Source organism: Lepidothrix coronata, unplaced genomic scaffold (assembly GCF_001604755.1).
Source record: "Lepidothrix coronata isolate B3197 unplaced genomic scaffold, Lepidothrix_coronata-1.0 Scaffold67, whole genome shotgun sequence".
NCBI classification, from domain to species: Eukaryota; Metazoa; Chordata; class Aves; order Passeriformes; family Pipridae; genus Lepidothrix; species Lepidothrix coronata.
In genome coordinates, this window is record NW_016690247.1 from 180,821 (window position 1) to 208,813 (window position 27,993).

Here is a 27,993-nt window from a genome sequence, read left to right on the forward strand (position 1 = left end):
CAACTTGAAGATCTATGTTGTGAGCAACTTAGAAAATAAGCATTTAAGCCTGCAAAATATAAATACTACTCTAATTCTGGTAATGTTTGTCTTTACTAATAGATTTAAAATATAGAGCAGTCATGAGCAGACATAGAACATAATTGTGAATCTTAACCTCTCAGTGGCCTTAAAAACTGGGTTTTAAGGACATACGTCAACCCTGTAGTCTTTCAAGGAAAGGTTCATTTGTAAACTGCCCATTAAAAAATGGCCAATGTAATGTAGTGTAGAAGCTTAGTTTTAAAACATTTCAGCCCTTTTCAGTCCACTAAGAACTTCTCATTTTTCAGTATTCAGAAGATGAGCAATTAGATGGGAAAATCTGTTTGGTTTTGAATACACGTCGTTCTGTTTAACTTGGTTTTAAAGCCTTGGTCTGACTGATTGTGGAGATAATATATAAAAATCTTTGTTTTACTTTTCTTTGTAGTTTGGGTTCACAATTGCAGCAAGTCTTTCCTCTGCAAGAACCACAGAAATTCCTTTACTTGGCTTTCCAGGTTGCTTGCTTGCATAAGCCAAATGATATTTTTAGGATATATCTCCTCGTTTCCTATATTTTTGCTAAATATTGTCAAGAGTTTACCATCCTCAATAGCACAAAAGGTTTCAGTTAAACTTACCACCTTTTGTTGTAATTTTTGCACAATATTAACATGGTTTAAAACAGATTAAATGTTTCCAAGACACATTAGATGTAAATGTTGCACACAAGGTGTCTTCACTAATGGCGCTGAAGCTTTCATCATGTGATTTCTTAGCTAAAGGTATTTTATTTAATAGTAATTTTCTCCAAAGAAGTTCTTGCTGGAATTTTAAAGGACAGCTTTTGATGGGCTGCCTTAGAGTTGTTTCTCAATCATGTCTTTCAGGAAAATCCAGCCATGGCCGTTGCAATCAAAACGTGTAAAAACTGCACCTCTGACAGCGTTAGAGAAAAATTCTTACAAGAAGCCTGTGAGTATTAAATAACTTCTTTGGGGATCACTTCTCTAATTGCTCCCTGCAAAGACTGTGACCACCTGTGCCAGAAACTTCTGAGGCTAATGTAAATCTTTTATTAATATATAGCCTGACTTTTTCCTCTCCAGCAATATGTGCCAGGAGAGCGCTTTACTTCCTTGCATTGCCCATGTATATGGTTGTCTGTGGGTTCCTTGATTCTCCAAATTAAGTGGTGATTTCTGACTCCTCTAGGGCTTTAGAGCCAGTTTTGGCGTGTTATAGATCTGATCCTCTATTTCCTTCTTAATGAATTTAAAAAAAAAACCCAGCACTTTTTTCGGTGTATTACTTTAGAAGGTCAGGTAGTTGTTTTTGCTAGAAATGTTATGTCTAAGAGAGATCTGCTTTGAAAATTCAGAGTTAAAATTTATGGAAGAATAAACCATTTTTCTAAATAATTGCCCACAAATGGCACATTTCATATGTGGAGGAAGGCTTTTTGTTGAGATGAATAGGAACAGGAAACTTTTATAAGAATATTCAAGTTAGCAATTCCTCTATTGTTTGGTTTTGTAAGCAAATTAAGATATGGTACTTAGGCCTTAATTTTTGCCTATTATCCTCTGCTATTGTGTATCTATAAATGTTTTAAAGGTATTGTATTATATCAATAAATTAATTGGTTATGGTCAGATATTACAGTGTATTTTATTCAGTATTCCTTTATTCAAGGATTTTTTCCTAATTATTCAGAAGATCTGTGTTCACAGTTAATGACTTCTTACTTCTGAATGTCAGATTTTTCTTAAATTATTATAATTTTTTCCACTACATTTCTGTCTGTTGGAACAGTAAAAACCACTGCTTACAGTAATAACTCAGCACTCACAGGTAGGCTGCTGTCTCCTAACAATGTAGAAAATAATTGCTCATTGAGTGCTCCCTATTATGCCTTTGAGTTTGACAGATTAGGAAATGCCACCGTAGTCGACAGATAAATAGTGCTTTTCGATTTTGATTTAATAGTTTTGCCATTTCTTCTTTCTCTTTTCCATTCTAATTCCCATCTCTTACCTTTGACTTGTGTTCAGATTGCAAACTCGCTCAGAACAGTTGGTTACTTCACTGACTTAATAAATGTATTTCCTAATATTTTAGCATTAGGAGTATTAAGATATTTTCATGGAGTTTCAACACTGCAAAGGTTTAGCAGTTGTTATTGCCTGTATGACATTTCACCATGTTATTTATTCCTTTTTATTAATGTTTTAAGCTATGTCAATGATGGGGATGTTTGTTTCCTTGGGTTTTTTTTCCTGTATTATTCATAACATTAATATTTTAAAGAATATGTTATCTTAAGTTTGCCCCTAAAGTTTTCTTTGCAGGAAAGTATGTTATTAAACTATTATAAATTTTGGTCTTAGGAACAGAATTGTCCAAGGATTTTTGTTGGGGTTGGAGACGTTTTGGTTACACAGCTGCTGTGTACCCACATGCAGAAGTAGAATTCAGAGCTGTTCAGAGTAAAAAAACCCAGAAATGCTTCCTGGTTTTAGCTTGAGATGAGTTTAAAGCCAAAAGAGAGCAGGTTCTATTCTTGCCTAACTTCAGGCAAACTGAGGCAGACTTTGCACTTTAGTAATTACCATGTATCTCTGCTGACATTACAGACTGTAAATGTAGAAAGAGATACTACCTGAGGATCAAATTAAGGATGTTTTGTCAAGAATACATTAAGGATGTATTTAAGGATGTATTTAAAGACGCGTGCTAAGGATATATTTAAGGATGTTTTTGCCACGCGTGTGTTGGGAGAGAACTTAATCAGAGGACTGATGTTTGATTTAAACTGCCAGACACGTCTCCCCAAAACATTAGCAAGCCTTCAGTCAGTCTCTGAAGTGAGCAGTTCCAGGATGAGGGATGTGGAGGACTCCATCCCTGGAGGTGTTCAGGCCAGGTGGGGCTTGGAGCAACCTGGAAGGTGTCCCTGCCCATGGCAGAGGAGTTGGAACTGGTTGATCTTGATGGGCCCTTCCAGCCCAAACCATTCTGTGATTCTGTGATTCATATGTCACTGCATAAAGCATACTGTGACTGCACTGCTGAGACTGAAAAGTTAATTAGCTCCATGGGAAATAAAATGAGATATGAATGTAATGATTAAATAAGATTTTTGTTTATGTCATAAACTGACAGACATTTATTTCCAGTAATTGAATTATACAGACTGTTTTCTCTTGCCTCCTCTTCCAGTAGAAGGGCACAGGTTAAGTGGCCATGCACTGGTTTGACAGGGCATTAACTTTGGTCGTGCTCAGCCAGGACTGAGAGCCAGCCCCTGACTTGACTGGCACCTTCCACAGCAGTTTGCATTTCTGTGGGTGGAGAACAGCACAAATAAAGCAAACAGCGTTTCCCACTGCCCACAACAGACGAAGTGACCAGACATAACTGCTTGCAGCAGTTGTTTCAGGCTGTTTCAAGACCTGTGATTATATTTTGCGGTGGCAGGCGAAATGCTTCTTAACCACCGAATTGTTTTCATTTCCTTTCAGTAACAATGCGTCAGTTCGATCACCCTCACATTGTGAAGCTCATTGGAGTCATTACAGAAAACCCAGTTTGGATAATCATGGAGCTCTGCACGCTTGGAGAGGTATGAAAAACCCTCGTGTAGCTTTGGTCTCCTCTCCGTTAGCTCACAGATCACTTTACGGAAGACCGAAAGAACACTTCCCAGTACTAACACATGATATCAAACATGATATCATACTCCTTTGTAGAATTATGGGCTGAGAAACAGGAGTGGCAGCGTTTGACCTCCTCCTCCACTGCGGGAACTGCATCACCTCATTCCAAAGCCATTTAGTCAAGAGTTTTCAGGGAATTCAATTGCAGTTCCAGAGTGAGAGCATGACCTCTGTCAAGATGATGATAATATGATATCATTTAAACAGCATTTGCAAACATACCTTCTAGAAGTAAAATTGTGGTACATCTTTTATTCTTCCTGAGTAATGCTGCATTTTCCCTTGAAATATGTTGGGTTTTTTTCTGTAGAGTCTCTGCAGCGGAGGCCCTAGATAAGATGACTTCCCTCATTATTTTGTTTTTTTTGGATGAATGGTTCAAGCAAAACTAGAATCTCACTCTTTATAATCGATCAGTTTTCTTTGAGCCACATGTTTCTGAAAATACGAGCAGCAGTGACATTTCATTCTGTGTTGTGTGTTGTCATTGCAGTTATCAAACTGCAGTACATTGTCCAGAATAAAAAGGAGAGGAGGGAGAAAAAACCTGTAGTGGAGAAGTCATTTTCCGTCAGAAAATTACAGATTTCCTTTCCAGTGCCCAAATGACTTTTCAAAGCCCTGTTTTAATTTTTAAGGAGATTCAAGTGCCAGCTTCCAGTAGGTGCTAACTGCCTTATACTGGGAATATAGTTTATAAATATTCTGCATTTATATTGGTACTCTCTGCTAAATTCAGTTGTTTTAGCACATGTAGGTTAAAATAATGCCTCCAAAACAATACTGATCTACTCAGTGTTTGGCTTGGCCAGGTACTGTTAAGTTCTTAAATTATTTAGGCTGTAAACATGTGCTGTACTCAAGGGTAGAGTCAGTAAAAGTCCAGGAGGGCTTCACTGTGGAACAGCAGCAGCAGATGTTCTGCAAAAGGAGCCTGAAAGCAGTGCACAAAATTACTGGATTTTTTTTTGTTTGGCTAACCATTTTCATGTAGGAAAAAACTGGTTGAATTTAACCCAGAGTTAATTTTATTCATGGGAAGTGATTTCCTTTTCTCATCCAACCTTCAGGGAAGGAAGTCATGCCCGTCGATACTCGTGTAAACTTTACAGTTTGAGATATGCCTCGTTCAAACTTGTTGGTTTTGGTCCTAATTTCTTTCTGTTTCTTCCCTCCTTGTGCAAAAAGCTGAGATCGTTTTTGCAAGTAAGAAAATACAGCTTGGACCTGGCCTCTCTGATCCTCTACGCTTACCAGCTGAGCACAGCACTTGCCTACTTAGAGAGCAAAAGATTTGTACATAGGTAAGATTTCATACATACATGTGCGTACGTGTCTATTTTCATATGCAACTACTTCATATTTTAGGCAATGCCATTTTTGCAGAGGATTCCACCAGAATTACACCCTTTTCAAGGGTGACACCTGCTGGCCCACTCCTGGATTGACTCGGAGCTGGTGCCGGATTTTAATTAGAGTTGTTTTTGACTTGATTGTTGCTTTGTGGTTACAGTGTTTTTTTAAAGCTGTGAGTCAACTGTAATCTTTCAAATATAGAAAAGCAAAACAAGGGCAGATGGCTTCTTAAGTAAAGAAGAGGGAAAACAAAATATTTATAAAATACAAGTACTTGCTTAACCAGAAAATGAACCTAAATTTCCTTTGTGGTGTGTTTTGAATTTTATTCCCTTGAATCTGAACATGAACTTTCTAGGGAGAAGAGACTGACTTCAGCCTCTTACCGCATACAATTAAGAGTTCACAGCACTCCAGTTTATTAAGTACCATTAATTTTGAACTTCAGCTGTTTATTTGTGTTTAAATACTTACAGTCAAACTCTATGCATGTTGTGATAATGTGTATGCAACCACTTACATATAAAGTAATACCTATATATCTATATGCATAGATATTTATGTTAAAAACATTGTAAATAGCAGACCCATGCGATTGTTATGGATACTTGGATTTTAACTGGCTGCTCATGGCTTGGACAAGTGAATTCTTTGCTGGGTTAGGAACTGGCTGCATGGCTGGGCTCAGAGTGGTGGGGAATGGTGTCACACCCAGTTGGGGTCCGGTCACCAGTGATGTTCCCCAGGGCTCAGTCCTGTTTAATGTCTTTATCGGTCATCTGGACAAGGGGATCAAGAGCACCCTCAGTCAAACAACACCCAGCTGGGCAGGAGTGTTGATCTGCTGGAAGGCAGGAAGGCTCTGCAGAGGGATCTGGACAGGCTGGATCAAAGGGCCACAGCCAACAGTGTGAGGTTCAGCAAGACCAAGTGCCAAGTCCTGCACTTGGGTCACAACAATCCAACCACAAAAGGACCTGGGGGTGCTGGTCAACAGTGGCTGAACATGAGCCAGGGTGTGCCCAGGTGGGCAAGAAGGGCAATGGCACCTGGGCTGTACCAGCAATAGTGTGGCAGAAGGACCAGGGCAGGGATTGTCCCTCTGGGCTGGGCACTGGTGAGGCCACACCTCAAATCCTGGGTTCAGTTCTGGGTCCCTCACAACCAGAAAGACATTGAGGGGCTGGAGTGTGTCCAGGGAAGGGTAGTGGAGCTGGAGAAGGGTCTGAAGCACAAGTCCTATGAGGAGCAGCTGAGGGATCTGGGGGATGTTTAGCCTGGAGAAAAGGAGGCTCAGGGAGACCTTATCCCTCTTCAGCTCCCTAAAAGGAGGTCATAGCCAGGTGGGGGTTGGTAACAAGTGACAGGACGAGAGGAAACAGCTTCAGGCTGTACCAGAGGATGTTTAGATCGGATATTAGGAAAAATTCCTTAATTAAAAGGGCTGCCAAATCCTGGAAGAGGCTGCCCAGGGCAGTGGTTGATTCCCCATCCCTGGAGGTATTTAAAAATGTGTAGATGTGCCACTGGGGGACATGGTTAATGGTGGCATTGGCAGAGTTTGTTTAATGGTTGAACTTGATGATCTTTTCCAACCAAAGTGATTATATGATTTCAACCAAGTAGCTGTTAATTTAAACTGTAGCAATAAACTCACAAAACACAACTGACACTGCAATGAAGTGGGAGAAAGCAGCACTGCTCAGTTTGCTGTACTGACATCACCGCTCAAAGTTAAATCTGTCAGTACTTAGTCACCTCTGCTGACATCGAGTCCAGAGACACACATAAGGGAAGTTGTCTCACCTGGGAAACTGCAAGACAGAAATTCCAAAGTCTTTCCATAATCCCTGTGGTATCACCAAAATCTGAACTCCTTATTAGGAAACATCATACAGGACTGAGATCTTAAACCCCTTCTTTACCTTTGCAGGCCAGGAGGCAAATTTTCTTCAGGTGGTACTTCACCACTTTGCTTTTAAATTACTAGAAATACTGTTCCCTCTCTTTGGCAGGGATATTGCTGCTAGAAATGTGCTGGTGTCTACCACTGACTGTGTGAAATTGGGTGACTTTGGTTTATCCCGATACATGGAAGACAGTACTTACTACAAAGGTAAGTTGACACTCTGGGTCCTTCTTGCAGGACAGTTAGTACACAGTTGCCTCTCTCAATATTGAGGAATTAACCAGATTTCCTTGGTCTGGCTGTTGTATTTGTATGAAAAGACAAGTTACTCAACAGTTTAATAATGGCAGTAAATTCCTACATATGTGCTTAAGGAGAAGGATCACAAGGTCTGATTTCAGTTAGAAGAAGTATCAAGTTCACATGTAGGTACACGTAAATGTTGAGTCTGTGCTGTCAGTTATGCTGCAGACTTCAGATGCCACTGAACTAGGGAGATTCAGTACAAAAATGTCTTTGAAGCCTACGTTTTTCCCCATTTTGGGTGGAATACTGATCTTGAGTGCCTCCAGCAGCTGAGAGATGTCCCGCAGTGCCTGATAGAAGGGAAGTGCAGCAGGAGAATAGAGATTGCATGTTGGGTACTAAACAGTAGCATTTCAAAGCTGGCTTATATTGTTAAAGCACGTATTCATAAATCTCATCTTCATGATATTCCTGGTTGCAGTTATATATTTAAAAATATGCTTTATCTGTCCCCTTACACTTCGTTATATTTCCTTGTTTCATTTGTCTCATTTCACTGAGCTACATTTCATTTTTTAATTGCTGAGAGGGGAAATAATTTTGACATGATCATTTCTTGGTGTGCTTTTAAGGTTTGTTGTTGAGGCCTTTATTGGGAGGTTTGGGGGATTATTGTTGTTTTGGGTTTTGTTGGTTCTTTTTTCTGTTTTAGGTAAAGCCAAACAACTTTATTTATCGATAGTTGAAGTGCTTCACTGGAGATGGGGTTTACATGTGAATTGTTTCACTGAGAACAAAATCTGTGTTTGAGCTCAGTAGTAGAGATAACAGCCTGCCTTCTCTTGCCTCCCCTGTAGCTTCCAAAGGAAAATTACCTATCAAATGGATGGCTCCAGAGTCAATCAACTTCCGACGGTTTACCTCAGCTAGTGATGTGTGGATGTTTGGTAAGTGAACACCACACGGTGGGGATTCTTTAATGTCTTGTTGGAGAAGTTCAGTGTTCCATTTTAACTACTAAAAATGAATAATTTCCAGATATTTGGCACAATGTTTACTGTACTTTCTGAAAATCCAGTTTCTTCCAGCATATTTTCCATCTTTGTATTTATTTTTTTTCCTTTTTCTACTCAGTAAGCCTGAAGTTTCATGTGCCTTTTTACCTCTAGTAAGAAGCTGACAGAAATGAAAGTACAGGGAAATTATTTCACAGTTAAAAAGGAGATGATTTTTTTCCCTTGGTTGTATTTTGGAGGTTTGCTTTTGTTTTTCTTTTTTTTTTGTGTTACACCATTGTCATTGCTGTTTCTATTTTGCATTTTGAGTTTTATGGTGATACACCTTGCTTAATGCATAACTCATCGTATGTAATACCCTGTTTCTAGATCTTTAATGCCAGATTCCCACTTAATTTGTCTTTCATAGCTCCTGTCAGTTTACAGAGTATGATCAGACACTGAGTAAAAATGAGGCTAAATAGGCATATCCTGAAGCTTTGATCTTTTTTCCTAAATATATGAGGTTTTTTATGTATCTGATCACCTGTGCTCAAACTGGTTCATACAACTGGTCTGGGCAGATGGAACATGGGCTGTTTTAGGGAACAAAGGTGATGAGACTTGAAATCAGAGCAAGGAAAGTCAAGCAAGAGTTCACCTTTTTTACAAATTAAAATGTTGTTAATTGAGGGGTATATTATAGTTTGAAGAAAACTCTAGTACAGTCAGAGTTAGAGAAATGAATTCTAATGTAAAATCTTGGCCAATCCTAAAGCAACAGACCATGTTTCCCTTTGTGCTTTTAACGCTGTTTCAGTAGAAAGAGGTTTATTACATAGTTTCAGCGCAAAAAAATCTGGATCGATGCCAGCGTTAAAAACACCCTCAAAGTGAAAATACACCCTACGTGTCGAAACAGGCCAGTTGGAACGAGCCAAAGGGAAAAGCAAACACAGCTCATTCCACCTCGTATGAAAGATTTGAATATGAGCAACCCCTGTGACTTAGAGCAGGTAAAGGTAAAAGGCAGTGCAGTGGGAGGCCAGGCTGTGGGTCGTGCTGCCTCATCAGTAGGTGAGGTTGGTGCCGTGTGAGTGATCACTCCTCTGCTGCCAGCTGGTAAGTCCAAACCTATTCCCTGGCTGCACACTTCGGAATAAATCGCAGTGTTAGTACAAAATTGGGGGTTGTTTCTTTCTTTAACAGGTCTTGTCGTTTGCTGGCAGTGGGGAAAACGTTGCTTTGTGTGTGTTTCTCAGGTGTGTGTATGTGGGAGATCCTCATGCACGGGGTAAAGCCCTTCCAGGGAGTGAAGAACAATGATGTGATTGGGCGGATCGAGAACGGTGAGCGGCTCCCAATGCCTCCAAACTGCCCTCCCACCCTCTACAGCCTTATGACCAAGTGCTGGGCCTACGACCCCAGCAGGAGACCCAGGTTTACTGAACTTAAAGCACAACTCAGGTAGGGTTTTACTTCTGAAAGGTTGTTTTCCTTGTTCAGAAATATTTATTTTCACTTTATCTTCTGTTATGGTATTTTCTCTCTGTGGAAAACACGAGACATGGTGTGTTAAGTTTTATCTTCAGAAGGCCAGGTTGTTGTTAGTCTTTTGGAAAACTGGACCTTATCTGCTAGAGAAGATTAGATTCGGCAGTAAATTCAGATAACTGGAAGTACGAATCACCTTCTTTCTCTCCCAAGAAAAACTTCACATTTTACTAGCAATTTGTTTATAACTTTAGCTACCATCTTTGGGGAGACAGGTAGAAAGAATTTAGAGTAATTATCCAGACAAACATGTTGTGGACATTTGGGGTAAAAATGTATCTTTTCTTAAATAACTGAAGCATCAGGTGAGTGCTCTTGGAAGTTATTTTCATAGCATGTAGCACAGTGGTTGCACAGACACAGCTGTCACAGGGCAGTTACAAAGCCTGCAATAAATGCAGCATCATTGACTAGAAATTCTTTTGCCCTTTGTAAACCAGGATATAGACTACCTTTTGTTTGTCTTGGAATGAATGTGAGCACACAGCTTGGAGACCAGTCTAAATTCACACCTTAGTTTAATCTGCAATAATAAATATATTCCAGTGTCCGTATCTCCGTTTCGTCAGCCCCAAAGTGGGAGCGATGTTTAAACTTTGAAACCTCACTGAGATAACGTACAGACAGATTTGATATTTGTGACCAAATTGGGTCACAAATGTTGTGACTTCCGGATTTTATGAGGGCTGAGTATGTATTTTGCGTGAGTCAATACAGGGTTCAAACAATGCACAGGTATTGTACATTGACAGTCCGCTCTTGGATTTATTTAATTCAGTGGCAGATTCTTCAGTTTTATTTTACGTCTTGTTTCTAAGTTGTGCTTTGTGACATGTTTTATTTTCATAATATCATTCTTTGCTGTCACTGGATGTTCATAGTTCAAGATAATTCTCTGATGGTTAAAATAAGGGACAATTTGAATATAATTATGATGCTGTTTCAGAGTTGCTATGTGGATAACTTAAATACCTTTAAGTTTTTTTCCTATTTCTTAAAATTTCATACAGTTTTATCATCTTTTAGTCTGGGAGCTCCTGTGTAGACTTATAATTCACAGAGCTAGAAGAAGACTTCTCCCTTATCGTAGATAACTTACCATTATCCTCTTGACTGCGTGGAGTTAACCACAAAGTAAGGAATGGCAGGGCTGGGTAGGGATTGCAAGGAAATGATGTGTGGGGAATAGGTGGAAATTGGCAGTTCACTTGATTTTTCTCTTTTGTTTTGTTTCTGGAAGAATAGGATTCTTGTCAATTTGCAGTCAGGTTGTACTGATAACTTAAAGCTGGTTGGCACAGGTGAGAATGAAGCCCTGAAAAATGTTACTGGGAAGATGGCAGTGATGTGTAAACCCAAGCAGGGAGAGTATCTCACCGGGAAAGTAAGAGGATGAGTAAATCCAGAGTGTGCTCAGGAGCTTGGCTCTCCTCAGAACCAGCAGTCAGGACATGTGACAAAGTCAGGGTCTCCTTTGGTTACACACCAAAATATGTCCCATCGGTGAGCTCTGAAACAGGCCATGCAGAAAGACTCTGGAATTTCCATGCTGGCAGACTCTCAAACTTTGACTGCAAAAGGCTCTGAGGAGCTGGCCCTTACTGTGCATGAAGCCCAGCTTCACCAGGAGATTGGATTCCACACCTCCAGCAGCCCCTTCCAAGCTAAACCATTCTCTCACTCAGCTGGAAAATACACCGAGTGTGGAGGGGTTTTTGCTTCTCTACTCATACTGGGAGATTTGAAGCATTGCTTAGAGGACAGCGTCTCTCCTGGGGCCATTGCAACCCTAAAATCCATTTTTTACTCTGTTCCCACTAAAGCAGAGCTTTCTGCCACTCCAAACTGGTGACCTTTATTTCCCAAAGTTAGGCAGCGCGGTTGTCCTTGGGGCTGCTTTGTGCCGCTCACAGACAGACTTAGCCTCTTGCTGGAAAGGTTGCCAATTCCCTGATGATGAGGCAATCTCAGGCAGCTAGGAAAGGTTGGGTTTCAAAACTCAGATTCCCATGAACTTGCAAAAACAAGCCATTTCCCTGGTGGCCTTTCCTGTGGTGTTGCTGCTGCACATTCTGGATCCTGTCCAGGGTAGTCTGTTCAAGCTGAGAGCAGACTGGATGTTTGCTTGGAGCCAGTGCTACAGCACTGCAGCATTCCTCTCTGGTTTAATGAGAGAAGAGTCCCTGGCTTTGGGAAAAAACTCCTGCATCTGAAATAGCACTGATGGGACCATAAGCATTTCATGTGGTCTCTGTTATTTGGTGCTTTCCCCGTTTCATAGTAACAGCTGCTTTGCACAAATTGTATTTGCAGCTGATTGTGCAATGCAAAGGTGCTGATTTCTGTACAATTTATATACTGTTATTTGTTATTACATATGAATTTATGTAGTGGTATTAGGGTAGTAATTTTTATAGCATTTGATCTGTCTTAAGTGGACAGGGTTGAGTCAGTCTTCCCAGCAAACACAGAAACAAATGGGTGGGTTATGGATTTCCAAATTTAATTCCTCCTCAGATTCCAAGTCCCTTTTTCAAGTGGTGGGGAGGGGTTAAAAGTCAGATTAGGTCAGGACAGTGAGGTGCAATCCTGCTCTCCTGTGGCTCTCACTGACTTGGTCAGAGTTAGAATATGGGATATTTTTAATTGGGAATCGTGTCACCTTGTTTTTGTGTAGAACAGATTTTTTGTCTTGCACTACGTGTTAAATATTATAAAAGGATCTTAATTTTGAGCTTTCAAATTAATGTAATTTTATGACATTTGCACTGAATCATGGAACGAATTTTGTTTAAAGTACCTCTCACTAATCCTTTCTGCTACAAATCACAAAATAACCAGCAGTTGTGTCATTGCTGAGGTTGTTGGTCACAGGTTTTAAGAGAGTGCATGACCCCACTGGCATCCTTGGGCTGCAGTTCACTTTGAATACAGCTGGGAAAAAAAAGACTGATTCTATGCTTTTAAGGTCTGTTTTTATGTCAACAATGAGATAATTAGCTGCTGAGAACTTAACTTGAACCTTTTTGTCACTGTATTTGATGTAGATCTTGAAACGTTGCTTATAAATAAAAGGAAAAAAAACCGGGAAGAGTGAGGGCGGTTTGAATCCTCTTCTTTTGTGGCATCCTGACAAAAAAATACTATAGCACATACTTGAAATACATGTTGGAGGCTGCAAAATGCTTCATTATTGCTCCTTGATGGTGACCATTAGGAATAATGTGTAATTAATATACAAGTGCTTTCATATTAGAACAGGATGTGAAAATACTTTCATCTGCATCCAATGTGGCATTTCTGGTGGCTGGAGATCACAGAGAGAAAGGAAGAAGCTGCTTTTTTGGGGTCAGCACTTACTGTAGATTCCCACATCACACTGGTGCTGCTGGGCCTTTTGGAATGTGAGGATACAGTTCAGTATTTAAAATATTCCTACACTGAGGCTCCCAGTAAGTGTTTCCTTTTCAGTCACAGGCCAATTTCTGTAAAAAGTCCTTTGTAAATTAAATAAGTTTATCAATTACGTGGACTTGTAATAATTGGGATTTTTCATCCGCCCTCACCTCGCCCAGAAGCTGAGCTGAGTTTGTCTGTCCTACCTCAGGGTTTGCTAGGGAAACCATAGGGATGGAATTCTCTGCTTGCTCCTCGTTGCTGCTAAAAATATGTGCAGTTTGGGAAAATATGCCTAGATCTGACTTTTCCTGACCTTCTGCATATTCTAATAAACTGTTCAGAGAACTTGAGCAGCTGCACTGAGGAAACGTCAAAAATATCTCTTGGCACACTCTGACTCCATGCACGGATCGGTCTCCCCTTTGTGAAAACAAAGACCTTTCTGTGAGTCATTTATATTCTTTGTGGTTTTTTCAAGTAATGCTTCTCTGAGGCATTTCTACTTTATATTCTTGTCAGCAGAATCAAGGGCATCCAAGTACAGATTCAGCCTGAGACCTCTCGGCTGCTGGGAAAGAACCTCCTGTTGGTACAGGCGACGGGAGAGCAGGGTGGGATGAGTTGGGGTTGTAAGGCAAAAAGAGCCCCTGTTATGAAAACCAAGTCACTTCAATAGAAGTTTGCAATTTCCAGTCATAAGGATTTAACTTGGTGGTGTTGAATGCTGTGGCATCACAGATAAAATGGCTTTGATAGCAAGGCAGAGAGGGGTATTGGGTTTTAGTCCTTTCTGTGGAAGAATAGGACTGTGCTGTGACAAATTCCACCCATGGCCCCAAATTGTCAATAAGCCATCTCTAAATTTAGTCAGCTGCTAGTAGCCAACTCTGGTCTGTTCTTCTGCTCAGATTAGAGCAATTGCTGTATCAACAGCTTGGTTAAAAATCTATAGTTTATTCGTGCTTTATTCATTAATCTGGGCAGATTTTCTGGTGTTGTTTTGTTTTGGGTCTTTTTAATTTGGATGTATTCCTTGAAAGATGGTAATCGTGGTTCATGGTTGTGGATGTGTGTTGGCTGGTTTCTTACATAAAAACTTATGCTGGATATCTGAAGTGTGACTTGGCTTTAAAGCAGTGGGGGTTTTGCTAGTTCTTCATGGGTTCAAGTATGAAATCTTGCATTTTCCTTATTCTGAAGCAAAAGAGAGGTAAAATAGAAAGATTCTCTCTTTATTCCTTCTGTTGGGCTGTAGTTGTGTTTCTGTGGTATTTCCAGTAGGATGACTTTTGCAAATAACTTGTCTGATTTTGTTTTTGTTCCACATTCTTGTGTTGCTTCAGCAATGATGGATTGAAATTGCAGCAATACTTATAAACTTGATTTAGCTGCAGTGAGACGAGATGACTTCTCTGCTTTTTAGAAGTGGCATCGTTTGGTTGGTTTTTTTTTTTTGGCTGAGTAAGGAAAAGCAAAGTTCTCATCTCCAGCAGGAATTTATTCTTGAAATAAGCACTGAAAGTTCCACGATGAGAATAGATTGCTGGAGTTGATCTCATCCCCTGCATGAGTAATTCTGGGTGGTTGTTAGCAGACTGAACAGGAGATTATAAACTCAGAACCTAGCTTTGTTTCTGGAAACTCCTGAGTGATAAAGGAGCTGGGAATAGCTCCTTCACAGGATTATCTTTACACTGGGGATGGCGATATGGAAATAATCTGCCCCGCTCACATCTCCAGACTGTCCCTGTAGCGCGCAGCTCCAAGGAATTGGCAGCTCCCTCTTTCAAAGCTTCATTCTGAGTATTTTTCAAATGGCAAATATCCAACATTAATAAGCCACATAGCAGAGCTGGGAGGAGGCTGGATGTGGGGGCAGCAGGAGCACGTTCAGCTTCAAACAGGCTTTGTAATAGTCAGAACAGTGGTAAGTAGCAAACTGGTTTTACTACTGTCTTGTACTTTGTGAAAATGCAGCCTTTTGACCTGAATGCTTAGAAGCTGAGTGAATGCTGTCAGATCTTTCTGTTTTGCTAAATTGCTTTGCTGAATGTGTTCCTGGCTGGGCTAAAGCGTGAGAGCAGAAGTATTTAAAATGGTTTTTGATTGCTTTGTTCAAAAAGGAAAAAAAAAAAATCCCAGTGATCTGAAGCTCTTGAGTTTCAGTAAAGAACATTTTCGATTTGTTTTGAACCTTTGCAGCAGTTCAGTAGCATATTTTCTTATGAAGAATAAGCTTTCATGCAAGTAAGTGCTTGATTGATTGTCTTTGAGGATTTCTCTGTCTAATTGCACATAAAAAGAACTGTTATGCAAAACCAATTTTGTGCAAGATGAACCACAGCTTTCTGAAAATTTGATGCTGCTTCTGTTTTCAAAAGCGCCCTGGTAATCCTACAGAAAGATTTCTTCCTGACGCTGGTTTTCAGAAACTGAACTAGTGGATGTGAAAGAAGGTGGTTTTTCAGTGCTCAGTCACTTTGTTAAGTAGTGTTTATCAGTCTGAAAAATGCAGGAGCTCTGGGGAGAGGTTTGTTCATCGCTGAACTGGAGTTTTACTTAATTACGATATGTTTTTCTTAGTACAATACTGGAGGAAGAGAAGCTGCAGCAAGAAGAACGAATGAGAATGGAATCCAGGCGACAAGTCACAGTATCCTGGGACTCAGGAGGATCAGATGAAGCTCCTCCCAAGGTAGCTAAGACTGCAAATTACGTGTATTTAAAAAAAAACAAACAGAATCCCTCTTTTTATTCCATTTATTTCTTCAAAGCCTCCTCTGATGGGTTGGTTCAAACCACAACATTCTGGCCAGATTTGTCATCATTTGTGAATCCTGAAATGACCCAGTTCTGCTTAAGCTGTGATTAGAACTGATCCATGCCATGATATTTCACTAATGATTTTTATTTCTTGTTGTTTGACTTGTAAAAGGCAACCATAGTTGCCACAAAATTATTTCCTGGCCTTTTCTCTTTTTTTCTTTCTTGCAGCACTCTACGCTGGCTAGTGAGCCCTCGGGCCACTGTGAAGTTTATTTATAACACATTGGTGAAATGATAGAAGTCAGCTAATTGTATTTTCCTTCTTCTGGACAGAAAAATTAGGGGTTTGCTGCCAAGGAACTTATGTGGTTTAGTTTCCACTTCGTTATGTTTCATTACTGTCCTGTTTGGATGTCACTGATGTGTTATGCAGCTGTGGGAGTCCAACCCCACCAGTTCCTGAGCACTCTCCCCTCTCAGTGACTTGTCTGCTTCTCCTCAGAGTTATTTTTGCTGATTATTTTGAAGGCTCGAGCCTGTATTTTGAAGAATTTAATTCTGTGCAGTCACCACTGTAATGTGGAATATTGTCTGTGTCCTGATCAGTTTGTGGTGAATTCCTGGAGCTTTATACACAGGCTCTGGAGCTGCTAATGATTCCAGGACCTTCTGCTGCACACACTCCCCAACACTCACAGGAAGGCAACTTATTTTTATTATCTTTTGTTTCCCCATTCCAGGTTGTTGCCTGGTAGATTTCCAGCTTAGTTCTGCATTTTGATAACTTTGTGACACCCCAGGAATAAGAGCATTGAAATTGTTGCTTTCATTTCAGACCTGTTCAGACATCTGAGATGAATTAGCAGGATTTGGTGTTTATCTAAATAGACAATGTTCCAAGTTACAGAAGCAGATAAATTGTTCCATAAATTGGAACAATATGCTGCTTGATTATTACAGCCTTGTTTGAAGAATTTGTTTAGTCTTGAAGTTTTGGGGCTAATCCAGGTAGAATAAGTTCCCTTTACCAATGTAATATGTGAGCTGCACTATATGTGAAATTATAATCATTAGAGCTTTGTGTGTGATGTATAAAGCGAAACACTGGACCAAAAGAGTGTTAAAACTGCAGTTAATTCTGCCACTGCATGTTTCTTTAGAGGGGGTCACTGTGTCCTCACTGTGTTTGTAATGCAGGTGTTGGTTAGGTTTTTTATACGCTATTTTTGTGTGAAATATGGATGTGCATAATAATGGCATTGGAACAAGTTGAATTTTGTAGAAAGGAGATTTTTTAAGTGTCTTCTTGTGGTGGTTTGGACCTTGTTTTTTCCCCCAGAGGCTGAAAAGTGGTAGACCATGACACTTCTTAATTATTATTAATCTTCTAATGCTGACAACTAATTTTTTTCTTCTTCCCAAGATTCATTATAAAAGTTTCATGTTGTTATAGGTCTTAAACTCTATTTTATTTGTAGCCTTGCACACATTCTCAAATAATTCACAGCTATCACAGTCCATACTATGAAATTACTTTTATCTCACAGTGATATTTCTGTTAGAAACCTGAGACAGAAAACATCCTGCTCCAGAATGATAATGACTTTTTTCATAAAGTAATGATAAATTCTACAACATCAAAGTAATGTGGTCTGAAGGAGCCCTTTGCAGAATGATGAGGTTTGGGGTTTTTTCCTCCTCTTTGTTTAATTCTCCTCATGAAACAACTAGCAGCACTGTTCCTTATCAAAAAAAAAAAAAACAAACCAAACCTCAAAGATACCTTTGGAGGTTCTGAATCTGATCAAAAGCACCTTCCTTGTTGAGGCAATTAGTTACAGAGAAGTTAACTATCAGAACTAACTTTATACCTCAGAAAACCACATGGTAAACAAACCAGTTTGGTTTGTGTTATTCTGACTGAAGCAAAAGAATTTACTTTTGGGAACAGTCACAAAAGCCACAAGTTAACAGCAAAATTTTGGAAACAATGCTCTATTTGCACCTGGAAACTTGGGTTTAAGAATTATGTTCTTAGCTGATGTCCTGTCTGAACAGCACAGAGCGGGTCACTTAGTGCAAGCAATTAAATGAACAAAGAATTCACAGAGCAAGCATTATTTATGATGTACCAAGCAAACAACTGAGCTGCATCAATTTCCAGGCAAAAATGGAGGAAACCTTAATTTCAGTTGTTTTAAAAAAGTGGTAGTAGTTGTAGAAAATCTGTTTTAGGGGGGATTTTTTGAGTTTGTTTTTGGGATCACCACCTGTAAATGTTTGTCTCACTGAAAAGTAATTTTCTGGTTTTAGTTTTCTGTTTCTAAAGACTCCAAAAATTCCTTTATGTTTGCAGCCCAGTAGACCTGGTTACCCCAGTCCCAGATCCAGTGAAGGGTTTTATCCAAGTCCACAGCATATGGTACAGCCAAATCATTACCAGGTACTGCATTTAATCCTGTGAACGTTTTTTGTTTTTTTTCAAATGGGGCTTTCTATCTCAGTTGCAGCTGGTGGGATTGATTCACTTCTTATGTGGTTTATTTTAATCCAGTTCTGTTCAATGAGTTTTGTTTTGCATCAGAAAAAAAAAACAACCACAAACTGAGCCTAGTAGGTTTACTGCAGATGGCAGATATTTCCATATCTGATGTGGTGTTCAGATTCCTGAAACTGCAGTAAAACACATCAGCCATTTCCATATTTATTGAAGGAATGTGGTGTTCATGTTAACATTTGTGCTGAGCTATGAAATTACTTGCCTTATAAAATGGGGGACTTTCCTTGGGATCATTCATATTTTATTTTCTGTTGCCTGATAGCTGCTCTACCTTTTGTATCCTCAGAGGTTTTGCTTTTCTTCCTAACACTGCTGAAGAAATTTAAAACAAAAGTTTTTCATTAAAGGACTTTGAGTCAATTTTAGGTTAGTTCAAGGCTACAACTGTTTACAGGCATCTTGGTCAAGGGTTTTTTTCATGGAGAGGGGGAGGTTTTCCTTGGTTTAATAAGTACTTCGGACTCATTAAAACGACTTGGATTTTCCTGTGGAGAGCTTCCCAGGCCATGCAGTTAAGCACACTAATTACATGGTGTCACTCAAGTCTTAAGCCTGTAACATACAGCAGGAGGTACATTTTTATGGGGCTCTGTAGGGTGATGTTTGCAGGCTCCTATTAACTGGAACACGAGCTCTGCGTGTGTAGCTCTTACATATGTATCTATAGATTTAGTTTTGTTCTCAGAGGACTTTGATCTTCTTGACTGAAGAGGTTAGAACACACTCTAATGCTGCTGGTTTGATAGGCACCCTCAAATAGTTATAGTTATCCCCAAAAGTTATATTTCTATATATTAATATATATAGGTATTCTAAAATAGATAGGCATCATCAAAGACTAAAAAAAGAGGGGTTTTGTCATGTTTTGGCTCAGCTTCCTTCTTCTGATGTTGCTTCCCCTCTTTCCTCTCAGTGACTGAATTGAGTCATTTCTGTGCTTTCATTTTTACTGTCGTGGGGGGGACGTAGCTACTAATTATGGGGAAGCACAGGTCTTATTAATATCTCCGGTTTTTCCTGTTTTTCTTTGCGTGGGGTTTCCCCCCCCCCCAAAGGTGTCTGGCTACCCTGGTTCTCATGGGATACCAGCCATGGCAGGCAGCATTTATCCTGGGCAAGCTTCTCTCTTGGATCAAGCAGATTCCTGGAACCATCGGCCTCAGGAAATATCAGTGTGGCAACCAAACATGGAGGTATTGTGAACTGGCACGTCTGGTTTTGTGTTCTTTACAGTTAAATACAATTTTTATTATTACAAATTGTATTACTGTTATTATTTAGGTAGATCTGTTGTAGGAAACTTAAGTGTTTCTCTGGTGCTTTTTAAAATTGCCTCACTTCGGTGGGCTGGGAGTCAGGACTGAATTCTGTTCCTTTTGAAACAAATCCTTCTGTGTGAGGCTGGGCATGAAGTGTCAACACAAATTCTTGATTGTTACTTGTTGTAACTACTTATTATCTTAACTGACTGATAGCAAATATTTGGTGTTAGTTAAAAGAAGGCTTTACTGGAACTTAGTGCTGTTGATAGAGATGGGAACGTTTCACGTAAAATACATAATATCATTACTGTATAAAAATACCCCTCATGGGAGATACCCAGCTCAGATGAAGGATCTGAGGCTTCTCTGTAACTTATCCAGAATGGAAAATGAAATAGTCTGCAAAGCTCTTCTTCCTGAGTTTTATTCCTTTTGGGTGCTCTTCAGCCCCTTGTGATGGCACAGAGCTGCTGAAAGGAACATCGAATTAATTCCCTTTTTAACCTTCTGTCATTTCTTTTCCTTTCTCCAGTGTTAAATACATTTGCATTCCATTTTTTTCCTTCCACAGAGATTCACTTTATGCAAGCTTCTGTCTTAAATCCATTCCTTCTCTAACCAGCTCTATTCCCTGTTCTTCTGATAAACATTTAAGTGATACCTGAGACTTACCTGTTAAATACAGGGAAGTTTGTTACCAAATTCCCCTTGGTTTTTTTAAAAACACTAATTTATGCACTATTTGCTAATGATTTCCAGGCAACAGTGGGATATGGTATGTGGAGTATTTGTAAGCTTAAGACAGGCATAAATATTTGCTCAAAAATTTATTAAAAAATGTTTTTGTGACATGCTTTGCAAGTGTTGGCTAAGGTTGAACAGCATATTTATTTTGAGTAAAAAAAAAAAACAAACAACGTATCTTGCAGCTTCTAACAACTGGGTGGTTACATTATTGCTCAAACCAAGAAAACAAAATTGATAAATCTGGTTTTGTTGTCCAACTCAAATGAAGTGCAATACAAGAAGCAACAATGTTTCTGAAAACCAGAACAGAATCTTTCAAATCTGTTTGTTTGCAGTGACTTAGGACCGAGGCAGATAAAATGTTTGGAGTTGGAAAGCGTTTCTTCTGCTGCTCTGCTTCAGTTTATGAGGAGTTCGAGGAACTCTGTTTGGCTGCTGTTGCACATTTGGGCTTCTAAAAATCTGTTCTTTTATAAGCTATAAGTTCTTGCAGCTGTTTATACAAATTTTAAGTTGTGAGACTGAGTAAACTTAACCCTGGATTGTAGGATTCGGGCACTATGGACATACGAGGGATGAGCCAAGTTCTACCCACACACCTCATGGAGGAGAGGTTGATACGACAGCAACAAGAGATGGAAGAAGATCAGCGCTGGCTGGAGAAAGAGGAACGATTCCTGGTAATCCTTTGTTTCAGAGTGCTTCTTAATTCCTTCTCATTGTTTTCTTTTTTTACTGCGGCTTGCTAAATGTGGTCATTTCTGTGAAATGAGAAAATTTACTGAACGCAGGAGTCACCACTAAATGTGGGTTTGGAAGCAGGTTTTGAATTAAGCGTTCAGCTAGTGAGTCCTGTATTGCAGATATCTTGAGCATCTGTGACCTTTGGTGAATCTCATTATATCCAGTTGAGTGTTTATGTGTGGGAAGTTGTGGATAAAATTCTCTGCCAGTCTGGAGTTTGCCAGTTTGTTCTAAAGGAGATGGATCTGTGGATGCTCCACCCCTGAAAAAGGGATAATCAGCCATCTAAGGGCCCTGACTGTGCTAAGAGTTGTAAGCAGTCCTGCAGTGGAGGAATAATGACACGTGTTAGTGGGAAGAAGTACAAGGAGAGCTCTGTGAGGTGAGGAAGAGCTCTGAACATCACCAGAAGGAGGAAGAAGAAATCATTGGTAATGGGATCTTCCAAAGCCGTTTCTCTGCAATTCCATATTTCCTTGTTGTCAGTGCCCCTGGTGTATGTTTTTCGGTTCAGCTCTGGCTTCCCACTTGTCAAAATTCAAGTTCTGTGTTAAAATTCTCCTACTTGAGGCTCATGGCTCCAGGTGGAGCAGAAGGTGGCAGTAGAAGGTGGCAGTAGCAGGTTACTCTGTGCAGGCTCCTGGGGAGCCTGTGAGTTCCTGAGCCTCGTGGGACAGGTGGATAATTTACAGTGCTGGTGTGGGTTGTGACAGACATCACTCGTGTTTGATCTCAAGCATATTTCAAGGGATGTTTCAGTTTGGAAGTCTTTCATGTTGTACGTATTTACAAAACGTACCTGTATCCATGCAGGTGCCTTGGGTGTGTTGTGGAAGGTACATTTGGATAAATGAGCTCTCCATTTAAAGCAGATGGTGACAAATAGTCTGTGGTCTCTGGAAGAGTTCTCTGCACTGTCTAGAACTGGTCTCCAGGAAAATCTTACAAGTGAATTAATTTTATTTTAGACACCAAAATTGCCGGTTGTGTTTGTCTCACAGAACGTGAAATGGTCTTCTAGGGATCTTTAACCCAAGACATTGAATTCCTTGAAAACAAGAATTGATGCTTTATTCCCCAGGAAGCCAGAGGTCAGGAAAGGAGAGCAGGTCTTGTATGTAGGCATTACCAAGACCTCATTCCTTTCCAGTTGACTTGTCTTAGTCTCTCAGGAATTCAGTTATGTTTGGTATTCCCAACTGTTCCAAACAGCCAGTGGCTGTAAAGACAACCAAGGCAGGAAAAATCTTTTGAGAGCTACTGATAGATGCCCCTATGTCCAGGACATACTGAGATTCATGTTGTGCCAGAGTTAAGAAGTTACTTTTGATTCAAGGATATCGAAGCTGGTTTTCTTCTAAATCCACTCAGGAGTTTGCAGTTTGCCACTGGGTGACAGTAAAGAAACCACTGTGCCCAGATTGCTTTGTCCAGTTTGTTACAAGCTGAAGAGAGGGAGGGGAAAGGAAAATTTCTTCCCTAATTTAGGCATTAGTTTTCCAGTCTTGAGTGGCACCAGTTGCTTGTGGCTTACACAACCCAGGAGGTCAAACTCATCCCATTGACGGTTAAAACTTCCAAGGTGGTCAAGAACTTTTTGAGGAATTAATGTGCCTACTGGGAATGAGGCATTCACATTTCAGGTGGGAGTAGGTTGTGTGGGAACTTCCTGCAGAGAACTTTCTGAGTTTTTCTGCAGAATAAATGATAAATATTTTTAGTGTTTGCTCTGTTTTGATTCAGTCTCTGGACCATTAGGATGTTTATTATACCCCAGATTGATGTTGAGGAGGATCTCGCTGATTTTTCTTTTATCTCCAGTAGAGTCTTGGCATATGTTTGGAAGAGTGTGTTTTCATTATGTGTTAGTTTTATTCCAAGGAGACACCATCTCTGTTACATCTATTCTGTTGAGGAATTGGAATCCATAAGGGACTTCAGTTCTTTCTTTTTCTCCATTAACATTTTGACTATCAAGATTTTGGGGTTCAGACTTGAATGCCCTTTACAGATTTATACCCTGTGTCAGAAGCTGAACAAGCTGCTGATAGGCAAAGGGTGTCTTTGAGCTCATGGCAGGATGTGTGTCAGGGAAATCTTCCATTTATAGATGGGTGTTTCTTGGAAGAGGAATGTGGATTTCGGAGTTTAGCCCTGGAGGAATCACGATGGTAAAAGAGTCATTGTGGGGAGTCACTCTTGGAAGCCTTGCAGATCTCCTGAAGGATATCCACAGCTCATGCATGAGAGTCCAAACACATAAAAATAAGGCATTAAGGTCCACGTAATAAGGTCCAGCATAGAAATAAGCCACAAATTACACACACACATGTTCCTTGGCCCATGTCCTCTGGTGAGTGACTAGTGACATTTCTGCTTTTAGGAGAAGTACTTTCCCTATTTTCACTCCAGGTGATTTAGGAAGAAGTCTTGGACCTCCCTGCTTCAGGTAGGTTTCAGAAGAATAATTGCCCTTTTGAGCACAGAGAAGAACAAAGAGAGGAGAGCCAGATTTTAATATTTAACTTATGTAGAAAAAATATTTAATATTTAATTTATGTAACCATCTGTAATATTCTCAGTGTAAACTGTCTACTTCCAAAAGCATCTCTGTTTACCCAGTCTTCAGGCTCTACAGCACATCCCACTTGTACTGCTGGGAGTTGGACTCACGGGGAGCAACTGCAAAACATTTAATGTAAGACACTTCAACGAGACAAAAAATCCTCTGTGGGATTTCTGTTGGTACAATTTTTGTTTCCCCAGAGTAACAGCAACTTGCTCACGACTTGGAATTTATTGCTGCTTCTACAGGGAGAAAACACAACTCACAGCACGTTAGGACATGGATAAACAGTGCTGATGTGTGCTGGAAGGGACACCCCAGATGGGGAATTAAGTTGCAGTGGCATTGAAATGGAAATGTGTTGGTCTTTGGGGAGGTTGTTATCAGTGTAAGCAGTTTGCCTAAAACTGGTCCTTGGAGAACATGGGACTAGTCAGTGCTTGAGAGGAGACAGAAATGTTGTTTCCAAGCTGCAGCCTTAGCACAATCCAGAATTCTGAGATTCTGCTGTAAAAAGAGAAAACAAACAGGTCTCTCCTCATGGGAAGCTCCTGTGAATGCAAATGAATCTGTTGTGTAAAAACCTGAAGAGTAAAGAAGTGTTTAATTTTAAATTGTACCAAATACATTCACTGGGATGTGAGAAGAGAATTGGTGAAGGGGTTGATTTTCAGGGATCTAGGACTGACACTCCCTCCCAGCCCCTGCCAGGGAGGGGATGTGGATACAGCCCAATAGTCTGGCAGCTTTAATGGGCACTGATTAAACTTGTGGACTTTCATGCTCTCTTGATAGCAAGTGCTTTGGAGATGAGCATCTCCAGGAAGGACAGAAATATCCAAATTATTTTTGAGAAAGCTGAAGCGAAGACAAAGCATTACTGCACCTAAAGCTTGATACAGGTCACTGCAGGAGACAATCTCTGTCCAGGGCATGTGCAGGTGGAGGGTGAGAAGCTGCACTACAAACATGTTACTATCTCTGAACATTTTATACAACAGTTCTTTTCTTTTGGGCTTGTTTAATTCCCTCTTTATGTGGAGTTTCCAGTTTGAACCTTTCTTTGTGACTGTACTGATGTTACGTGCATTACTTTTAATCATATAAATAAAGATATATATGTTCGTGCCTTTTAGTGACTCCTCAGCAGACAGAACAGTGTTGTGCCGAGAAATTTATAGTCCTTTCTGGGATAGGCTAAGAAGAAATAACTCACATAGTTTCTTTATCATGCTTGGATTTGTTTTTTTTTTTTCTGAAATTCCCACATAGTTGTGGTTTTGTCCTGTTTTGACACTGAGAACTGCAATTCAAGTATAATTGATGTGAACTGTTGCTAAAATAAGATTTTAATTTTTAGCTTGAGAAAATCCCACCAAGACATTAAAATTCGACATGTCCTGAGAACGCCAAGACTTGCATGTTCTTTTATTAGCAAGTAGCCAGAAATACTGGAAATAAAGTAGGTTATGTCCCCGTTTGTCAACGTTGCGGATCCTGTCTGAAAAATCCTCTTGACATTTCCAAAGATTTCAGATAGCAGACTATTTATTAGACAAAAGATCCCTTTACTTTTGAAAGATTTTGTTTTTCTGCAAGATTTTAACAACACAAGAGTTCTCCCTCTCTTCTGTTTTTTGGGAGGGCTGCCATGGCAGGGACTGGAAACATGGCAGGACGTGCTTTGGGGCTGTGAAGTGGTGTGTGAAGTACAGAACAGCTTGGTTTTGGTGTGAGGCTGATTTTTGACCGAGAGAATGTTGCACTTAAACACTCTCAGTATTAAAAATCCAGCAATGCATTGCTGTCAGGCCAGCATGAGGGGCTCAAGTTGAAGTTCTTGCCACTGCAGAGGCATAAGAATTGCTGCTAAGTAGTACTTTAAAATACAACGGGAGTTTGACCATCCAAATCACCTTTACTGTAAAGTAACTTGTCTTTTGAAATTTCCACAGATACACAAATGAATAAATCACAGTATCATTTACTAAAATGGGAGCTGTTAGAATTTATTAGAACACTGAAGTCAGTAAATATGTAATTGGCCTTTTCTTGGACACTGGACACAGAAGTGTGTTGAATATTTCTCTGTTGTTCCTTGTGTTCCTGACTATCCACGTTTTGATGGGGCAGAGGAGAATGTTGGGAAAAGATGAAAGAAGTTTATGGGGTTAAATATTTCCCTGTCTGATATGATTGTCTATTTTTAATCTGCAAGTTTTTTCAGGCAGTGACCATTTCTGACTGTTCCTCACTCAGTCTGCAGAAGACTGAATGAAAATTCCAAATATAAGCCTTCCTGACAAATTGAAAGCACAACTGGAGTATTTTTAATGACAACAGATCAGATTTAGTGTATCTTTGCAAGTTCCTTCTGCCCTGCTGGTTTTTAGATTCTCTTAGCAGGATATGTGAGTTGGAATTATTTTTTAGGGTTTTTAAAAGGAGGAAAGGGATCTGGAGTAGCTTTAAACAAGAAAAGGATATATTTGTCCCCCCGCCAGACTAACCCTGAAAGGACATGGGGTCAGTTTAGTTACACTCAGTATTCGCACGCCTACGTTTCTCTAAATAAAAAATGTTCCTTTTCATGCTGTGTGTGACCATTTTATGTATAAATACATGCAGACATGTGAAGGAAGTTGTATTTACACTGCTGTAGATGTGCATTTTATCCCCTTTCATTAACTCCTCATCCAGTCTCGTAGGAGAGTCAGGTAAATCCTCTGGTTTTAAGTGCCGGAATTCGTGCACTAGAGACGTGCTCTCATTCTTGTGAGCTCAGGGTTAACCTTGGTTTCACATCCACTGTTCTTTGTCTTTCCATGTAATTAAACCTTGTCCTTGAAGAATAAATACAACCTACCTGGATTTGCTGTGGAGACGTGTGGGGTTTTCCAGTGCAGGGGCATGAGTTGGACCCAGTGATCCTGGTAGATCCCTCCCAACTTAGGATATTCTATGAGAAAAATTACCAGTTTCTTTGGGGGGGGGGGAAGGTGTGGTTTAGTTTTTACTTTTTTAGGACAACCAATCCCCGGGTTCCTGTGCTTAAAACATAAAATAGACATTTTTGTTGCTTGTAGGGGGAGAAAATGGCATCTGGATGGCTTTGTTAGCTTGCTGTATCCAAATGGACTGTTTAAAGAGCTCCAGTAATTGGCCCCATTTGCAGGCTTGGAGAGGGAGCCAAGTACATATAAGCCATCCTGGGGCAGGAAGCGGGAATTTATGCACAGCGTTTCTCATCCTGTGGTTGGAATTTTGCTGTTGGGAAGCAAGCGATTTTTTTTTCTTCTTCTTTTTTTTTTTTTTTAAAGAAAACCACAACTTTTGCTGCCTTTGAGAAAGTTAAAATGCAGGTTTTCCAGTGTTGTGCTGGGGCAATGGTACTATGGATATTCATTAGGGTGTTTTTAGCCCCGTGCCGGGAGTGGGTGCTGGAGGAGCGGGAGCAGCCGAGGCTGCCAAGGGCTTCAGGAGCTGCGGTGGGGGTGTAGGGGCTGGAATGAAATGACATCTGGATTTGTCAGTGTGTGCTTTTAACAGGATTTTCCTGGCTTTTTCAGTGCCTCTAAGCCGAGGGCACGAGGGGTAAGGAGAGCACGGAGTGAGATGTTTGATTTCTGTTTCAGAAACCCGACGTGCGGCTCTCCAGGGGCAGCATCGACCGGGAGGATGGAGGTCTCCAGGGCCCAGTGAGTATATGTGGGATCTTTTCCTCCAGTTTCCTGGTAGAACGTGTCATACCCGGTCTCAGTTGTTGGAGACAACTTAAAGTTTTTGCTAAATATTTCCACTATTATTACGTGGTTGTACAACTTTTCCAAGAGGCTCAGCTTCAGTGGGAACGGCAGCCACGGCAAACGGGTTCATGCAGCAGTTTTGGGGGGTTTGTGGGTTTGTTTTGTTTTGTGTTTGTTTTTTTCCCCCGTTAGAGCTGTTCTTGAAACAAATCCTAAAATGTTTCTATAAATATGTTGCAATAATTTTCAAGTGGTCATGTGCTGTAGAATTGGGGCTTTTATTTAAGAATGTGGATTGTTTTCTGCAAGTTCTGTCAACAGGAAGCAGGATTAAAGTAACTTTTGCAGTTGTTTAAATGGGTTTTCTTGCAAGGAATGTAAATGTTGCTGTTGTATGACC

At 40.1% G+C, this 27,993-nt stretch overlaps 1 protein-coding gene across 15 annotated transcripts in view; it reads left to right on the forward strand.

Annotated features, from left to right (window-relative positions):
• Positions 1-27,993, forward strand: part of PTK2 (protein tyrosine kinase 2) — a 190,753-nt gene that overhangs the window by 153,712 nt on the left and 9,048 nt on the right. For all 15 annotated transcript variants that reach the window (XM_017818296.1, XM_017818297.1, XM_017818282.1 and 12 more), the window contains 11 exons: positions 915-999; positions 3,549-3,649; positions 4,932-5,047; positions 7,115-7,215; positions 8,112-8,201; positions 9,512-9,716; positions 15,786-15,897; positions 18,325-18,411; positions 19,584-19,721; positions 21,086-21,217; positions 27,483-27,545. In XM_017818296.1, coding sequence (XP_017673785.1) covers positions 915-999; positions 3,549-3,649; positions 4,932-5,047; positions 7,115-7,215; positions 8,112-8,201; positions 9,512-9,716; positions 15,786-15,897; positions 18,325-18,411; positions 19,584-19,721; positions 21,086-21,217; positions 27,483-27,545 — 1,230 coding nt within the window. The remainder of the gene's footprint in view (positions 1-914; positions 1,000-3,548; positions 3,650-4,931; positions 5,048-7,114; positions 7,216-8,111; positions 8,202-9,511; positions 9,717-15,785; positions 15,898-18,324; positions 18,412-19,583; positions 19,722-21,085; positions 21,218-27,482; positions 27,546-27,993) is intronic.